The sequence below is a fragment of the Nannobrachium achirus genome (genome assembly GCF_963921795.1).
Source record: "Nannobrachium achirus genome assembly, chromosome: 8".
Lineage (NCBI taxonomy): Eukaryota > Metazoa > Chordata > Actinopteri > Myctophiformes > Myctophidae > Nannobrachium > Nannobrachium achirus.
This window is the reverse complement of record NC_137817.1, coordinates 14,903,099-14,910,878: the sequence shown is the minus strand read 5'-3', so window position 1 is coordinate 14,910,878 and position 7,780 is coordinate 14,903,099. Positions and strand designations below refer to the sequence as shown.

At 43.9% G+C, this 7,780-nt stretch overlaps 1 protein-coding gene across 1 annotated transcript; it reads left to right on the top strand.

Moving 5' to 3' along the window:
- Positions 1-1,804: 1,804 nt before the first annotated feature.
- Positions 1,805-5,961, top strand: otx5 (orthodenticle homolog 5; the record flags this gene model as incomplete). Its single annotated transcript, XM_080731623.1, has 3 exons — positions 1,805-1,901; positions 3,463-3,614; positions 5,302-5,961. 3 exons carry the CDS (start codon positions 1,805-1,807, stop codon positions 5,959-5,961), a joined length of 909 nt encoding a protein of 302 aa, XP_080587749.1.
- Between the last annotated feature and the right edge of the window lie 1,819 nt (positions 5,962-7,780).

The window sequence follows — 7,780 nt, the reverse complement described above, 5'->3', positions numbered from 1 at the left end:
GAAAGAAAGCATGGCGTCCAATTATTTCAGTACACGCCAGTTGTTTAACGAAGGGCCGGTGTAATGAGAAGTCCTGCCTGGACAAGACAAGAGATTCGATATGGATGGGTCTTGGGGACATTTCTGGAGACAGAAATGCATTTTTTATTTAACCATTATGCCTTTCTAAAACTCTATTTTATTTCTGATTGTTATATGTTGTTTTTTCCATATATAGTTCTGTGTATATTTGCTTTTCCTATAATAAAGTATATTCAATCAACCAATCACTCCCCATCTTTTTTTCCACAAATATCCACGTTGTTAATCAGACGCTGAGAGTGAAAAACAAACGTTAAAAAGGTCAATAATTTACACACAAAAAAAAAAGATTTAATTGGGAATCACAACGTTTCGGTCGTTCTTAGATCTCATCAGGCTTTTGTTTCTGATGAAGGTCTAAAAACGACCGAAATCTTTTTTTTTTTTTTTTTTTGCATTTGGTGTGCTTGGAGTTTTTTCTTATTCAGTTTATCGGACCATTGTTTGGTTTGGTCTGTCCTCGATGCACCTGTCGCTTTTATTTAGGTGTATGTGCAAGAGTCTTTCGTCTCAATAATTTACACTCAGAAACTTAAACTAATTTATAACAATTCAAAGGAGCTTTAGGCCTAATGGCATGAGCAATGAGGATGTGTAATTGTCACAAACACATTGCAGCATTATGGCAGTGAAATGATCTAGTTTTGCTGTGTTCTTTTCCCTGAAATGTTTTCTTGTTTGTGTGAAGTGTGATCAACGTCCATAGGACCATATAGGCCTCATCTTTTGATTGAATACTTAACTGCAATGAGACTATTTTATATGTCTCTGTGAGCTATAGCATCGCATCGAATGCTATTTTTAATAATAGTAGTAACAGATTTACCTTGTTGCTTTATTCAAGGGCAAACATGAAGGCAAGTGAAACACAATGCAAATATTATAGGTGGAATTTAACGGAAGCATGTTTATATAATGAATGAACCACCTAACTTGTCCCCGTGTGTGTGTGTGTGTGTGTGTGTGTGTGTGTGTGTGTGCGTGCGTGCGTGCGTGCGTGCGTGCGTGCGCGCGCGCGCGGGAGAGAGAGAGAGAGAGAGAGAGAGAGAGAGAGAGAGAGAGAGAGAGAGGAAGAGGAGGAGGAGGGAAGGAGGAGGGGTGCAGTGGGTGTATACTTTGTAAGAAGTTACTTCTAATTAGCCAGCCTCTTCTCTCTCGCCTCACTTCTCCATCCTGCAGCCTCACAGCTTCCACCCGCTCCGCTCTGCTCCTCACAGCTCAGCCAGGCTCCACTACAGCAGGCCACAGCTCAGCGGAACCGGCACACATCTTTCATCTTTATTGCGCGCGTTGGACTGATTCTTTTGTAAACGTTGTTTTGAATTGGTGAATTAGTTCGGTGTCCTTTGTTGTTTGTGCGGTAGAGAGGGAACGAGTTGACACGCACCATCATCAGCATCTATACAGGCTACAGGTGTTTGTGAGGACACTGTGGGTGCGCAATCTGCGCATTGACTTGAGGCAAGTCATCATCTGAGGGCCACTGCGAGACACTGAGCGGGGGGGACAAACAACAATCTGAGGGATACGCCTTGAAAAACAACCCAGCAAGGGTAGAGAGAGAGAGAGAGAGAGAGAGAGAGAGAGAGAGAGAGAGAGAGAGAGAGAGAGAGAGAGAGAGACCCCCTCCCCTGGAGACTAGCTAGCAGACCCGGCCCCCGGCCCCGAGAGAAGGAGAGAGTGAGGGAGAGAGAGAGGCAGTGTTTTAAAGCCGGCAGAAGGCATGATGTCCTACATAAAGCAACCCCATTACGCCGTGAACGGGTTAACACTATCCGGCCCGGGCATGGATCTGCTGCACAGCGCCGTGGGATACCCCAGTAAGTACCTAAACCTTTACATTCTTAGAGTTCAACTACAAACCTCGACTGAGTTGCAACACTTGGATCGCTATTTTTTCCACCTTTACAGCAACTTCTTCTTCCCCCAATATAACCAATCCACAAGCTCACAACGAGTTGCATTGCAATGCGTTGTTGTGCCATGGGCTTCAGGGCTTGTAGATCGGTTATTTTTGAAGATCAAGTGGTGGATAAACATAAGCTTTCGTGTAGATATTTCATATGACATTAATTTCATTTTTACGCATAGATAGACTGAAGGAATTTATAGGAGATATCATGCGTCACGTGCGCAACCCGTGCGTAATTGTAAAGGAACCAAGTTCAATGCATGCATAGTCACTTTTCTTCGTTCACAGTTCGAGTGTAAACGTTATGATCTGGGTTCAACTATGACCAGGCACCTCTACATCCCTTCAGCCTGCTGAACATGTGTCCGTTTTGACCTAAAAATATAGCGGATTACACAATCAAAGAACAATGTAATAAATGGTGTGAGAAGGAGACTGCAGTCGGTTCACACAGCAGACCAGTCTCCAATCTGTTACCATTGTAATGTAACCTATTTAACAGTAGATTAGTCTTGTGTTTTTGTGTCAACGATGCTTTCCTTAAATGCCTGTGTTGTTTTGTTGATCATCAGCATCTGTCAGCCGGCGTCGGGACATCTGTGAATGAATGAATCCACATTTCATGGTCGCTTTGACAGAACAAAGTGTTGTTGTAGTCATAGTAGTGACTGACTGACTTTTACTGGCATTTTACTTTATCAATGAATATTTGTCTTCACGTGTGAACGTGGTGCGCTCCCAACGCCGCTTGCGAGGGGTGCATGTCTGAATCATTTTTGCATTTAATTTATCGATGAATATTTCTTCGTTATATTATTGTTCGTTATTTATATCCCTACGGTATTTTCTTCGTTATTTCGCTTGTGAAATGCACATTCTGTCGTATTTCGATTATGATTATGAAACGGCTGATGGCTGAAGATATTTCATAACGAATAAATAAACTATTCGTAAAATCCATTAATTCATAAAATATCACAAAATAAATCACGTAAATAATACAATAATTGAAAATAGACAGAGAATCTTAATAATACGAAACATTAGGTTATAGAGACGACATGATAAATTAATCGCGCAACGAAATCTTTTGAATGAAATTAATATAGCCGCCTACAATCTTTACTATTTTATAATAGGTTGTCCCAAGTTCATATAGGCTTAACGAAAAACATGTTTTATTATACAAGCAAATACAAACAACATCCCCATTCTATACAAGCTATATTACAGCTGTGTACATGCGACATTAAAATAATATTAATAATAGTAATAACATGAATAATAATAACATAATACATAAATAAATACATAAAATGAAAAGTCTTTAAGAAAAAGGACACGCCGAAGCCCTCACATCTGGCCATTCATTATCCATGGTATTACATGCCAGTCCCAATTCAAAGCCCATAAATTAAATCATCACACTAAACGTGAAATTATACATTTTAAATGTATTGGTTTTTCAGACACCCCTCGCAAGCAGCGTCGGGAGCGCACCACGTTCACGCGCGCTCAGCTGGACATCCTCGAGGCTTTGTTCTCCAAGACCCGCTACCCTGACATCTTCATGCGGGAAGAGGTGGCCCTCAAGATCAACCTGCCAGAGTCACGTGTCCAGGTAATGGATCATGACCAGTTAGTTGATTGATCTCCAATTTATATAGGCCATAGGGGTCTTCAACGTTTTCAGGCCAAGGACCCCTTAGTTGAGAGAGAGAGATGAAACAGGGACCCCCACAATCAGTTCATAGATATAGTTTCATCGTTTGACAGCACGATCATCAACAGTGTATTTTGGATTCATGTCAATGTGTGTTTTCAGATATTTGAACCGTCAATACGTAATAAACTTGACCTTTCACTGTACTTAGTCTGCTCTTTTCCCCCTCCAAAGCTCTTTGCTGAAAATAGCCGATCTACAAGTTCACAACTCCTCGCGCTGCGTGCAAGCTTGTAGATCTGTTATGTTTGGCTAAAGTTCTCAGAATATGGAAGCTAGGGTTGAAATGGTTAATATAAGAAAAAGGGGGGGGGGGGGGGAAAGTTCCTATCACACAAAGATTTGGAGGATCCCCTGTAGTAACTCTGAGGACCCCCTATAGGGGTCCCAGACCCCCTGTTGAAGACCCCTGATATAGGTTAATGATCGGTTGTCAAACTTTATATTTTTGTATTTTTATTTATTTTTTAATATTTGTTTTGGGGCTTTTATGCCTTTATTGATAGGACAGTATAGACTGACAGGAAATGGGGAGAGAGATGGGGAGTGACACGGGGATGGGGAGTGACACGAAGCAATGGTCGTCACTGTACTGGACTCGAACCCGCGACACGCTGTCAGGCATCAGAGCCTATATGCGCTTGGCCCTGGACCACTATAGGCCAGCGGGTGCCCTATTTAAATTTCAAGGATCCCCATAACTCAGAGTTACAGACCTTTATGGGTCCATTTGGAACCCTCTCAAGGAACCTATAGGGGTCCCTGCATGGACCCCACTTTGAGAACCACTGATGAAGGAACTCTCTTACAGCAAAATCCTGAATATTAACATATTAACACAGAGTTACAAATGTCATTATATTAATGAACACCTCTGTGTCAAATTAATACTACGGATTGAAGCGTGTGTGTGTGTGTGTGTGCGTGTGTGCGTGTGTGTGTGTGTGTGCGTGCGTGTGTGCGTGCGTGTGTGTGTGTGTGTGGTTGCAGACTATAATAAACATTCTCTAAAAGTGAATCGTAACAGATAAAGCTTTGTTGACAAAATATAACATTTCTGTCAGACAACCTTTAGATTTATTTTTTTAACAAAACTTCATAAAACCGAGAAAAAGAATGAGGAGTGGAGCGGTGGATCTTTAAATAACCCGCCCCGATCTGATGGTGTGAGTTATTTTCCTGACCCATCGTTTAACCCAGTGGTTCTCAAACTTGGGGTTGGGACCCCAAGTGGGGTCCCCACATTATTTTGTGGGGTCCCCATGATGATTAGCTCAATGATTTTCTCACCCAACAGTAAACAAACCAACACACAGATTAAGTCTATACAGGGTATCTGCAAATTTATAAAGTGACAATTTAAGGACTTTCAAGACAGTTTTAATACCAAAAGTAAGCAAGAGGCAAACATTGTGAAAATATTTTCTCAATATTTATCTGTGGAACCGAGTCACATTAAATGTAATAGATTACAATTCTGAGTGCTTGTCAGGGTGGGGGTCCCCAGTTCAACTATGTTTCTTTTGGGGGACACAGCCTAAAAAGGTTTGAGAACCCCTGATTTAACCCCACCCTCTCCCCCCAGGTCTGGTTCAAGAACCGCCGTGCCAAGTGTCGCCAGCAGGCGCAGCAGAGCACCGGCCAGTCCAAGCCGCGGCCCCCGAAGAAGAAGGCGTCCCCGGCCCGAGGCGGCGACGCGGGCGGCGGCGGCGCCGATGCGGCCAGCGCCAACCCCGCGGCCGTGGTGGGCCCCTACAGCCCCCCGCCCCCTCCGCCCGGCACCTCCCTCACGCCCAGCTCCAGCTCGGCCAGCGCCACCGTCTCCATCTGGAGCCCGGCCTCCATCTCGCCGCTGCCCGACCCGCTGGGCGCCTCGGGCGTGCAGTGCATGCAGCGCTCCACCTACCCCATGACCTACAGCCAGGCGCCCGCCTACGGCCAGAGCTATGGCGGCTCCTCGTCCTACTTCACCGGCCTGGACTGCAGCTCCTACCTGTCGCCCATGCACCCGCAGCTGACGGGCACCGGCGGCGCCCTCAGCCCCATCACGGCCTCCTCCATGGGCGGGCCGCTCAGCCAGTCGCCCGCCTCGCTCTCCTCGCAGGGCTACACGGCCGCCTCGCTGGGCTTCGGCGCCGTCGACTGCCTGGACTACAAGGACCAGAGTGGCTGGAAGCTCAACTTCAACGCCACTGACTGTCTGGACTACAAAGACCAGAACTCCTGGAAGTTCCAGGTCTTGTGAAAACATACAGAGGAGCTGGGGGGGTGGGGTGTGAGGAAGGGAACCAGATAGAAGCACGGAGAGGTGAACAAAGCAAGACGTCGCTGTCGGGCAGAAACATCCTATCTCCATATTATAACTTTTTGTGTTTTTTTGATCATAACACAGCATCACACAACGAAGTAGCAAAAGTAGCAGATACATTTGCTACTTTTGAATTTGAATCCTGAAAAGTAAACAGTTTTGGAAAGATTTCCACCCGACAGAGACGAATAGTTTGTTCAGTGTTAAAATGTAGAGCGGAAGGAAAAACAACACTTGGGGACACAAAAGTTAATCAAGCATATTGGTCTATGTATGAACTCATGGGCTTAAAAGATCTGTTTAGGTTTTGAAAATGTTGTAGTACATTAACTCCTCTATTGATGCTTGCATGGTGATTGTAACTAAGAAATGTGATAACAAACCAATCTATCTCTTGTGTAATCACTGTATGGAAAAGGAAAGTAATACTGCAATATCTGCACTCGCAGACGTTCAAATGAACAGCTTTTAAGCTAAGTATTTATTAACACACAATCACAGTTCAGCAGGTCAAAACCTAGGAAATTGATCTGGAAAATGATATTATAGGTATTAACACAAAGAGGATTGAAAGAGAATATATTTGACATTGCTACATTGAATTTAAAAATATGCTCAGCAGCGGATCCTGTCAGCAGCAGCATACTTAATGACAGCAGGATTCAGCTTATATAGAAGACCTTGGCTTGGAACAAATTCATTCAACAAAGCTCTTATTAGTGTACCAGACACTCAACAACTTAGAAGTTGTCTATGCTATACTGGCGCAAAGCATCTAGACCCCTGCCTTGAATTTGAAGGGGAGTGTCAAAGTGTAATAATTGATGGGGTCCCAGATTGTCTTTTAAATTCTTTCCGCACCGTCTTTTGTTTGCTCTGGGTTTTTTTATGTTATTTCTTCTTTGGTTCAAGAGGCTGATTTTCATTTACATTGTCGAACTGACTGAGACATATTGGAGCCAAACAGACCAGCAGGCATCACAACAGACTGACATGGGGTATACTATAGTTAATGCCCCGCAGCCCTGAGTGATGCTGACCTCCTCCAGCAGGATGCCAGAATGAAGCTGGTCCCTGCGTCGATGTGATGCTGACCCTTCTTCAGTCCGGTACAGCAGGGGAGAGGAGGACCATGGTCCCTGCGTCAATGCAGTACAGAGCTTTTTTGCCTTTGAACGTGCACGGGTTGTAATTACAGTCTTATTATAGGTCAGTGGTTCTCAACCTGTGGGTCGGGACCCCCAGGGATCCCAAATTATTTTGGGGGGTCCCCAGATGATTAACTTAATGTGCAACATTGTTTTCTCACTCAACAGTAAACGAACCAACAAAGCGTTTAAGTGTGTAGAGGGTATCTGCTCATTTCTAAAGTGACAATTTAAGGACTTTTTTATACTTCTAAAATGACAAATTAAACATTGGCCAAATTGTCAAATATTAGAGTCAGAGGCATTGTGAGCATGTAGATCCGCTATTTTCACAATAGAACCTTGTTATCCACACAAAAAAAGGGTGGGGGGTCCCCAGTTAAAATATGTTTCTTTTGGGGGTCACGGCCTGAAAAGGTTGAGAACCACTGTTATAGGTATACTGCGCTCGATGCATTTTGGGAGAAATGCTAAGTTTCTCCCGCTGGCAAGACCGTAGATTTATAAGCCTCCATTCCACGCTGTGGGTTGCTCATTAAAGCAGTTGTTATTTTCTCCAATCTACCCTGAATGACTTAATGAAACCCTGTTGCCGAAAAAATAATAAT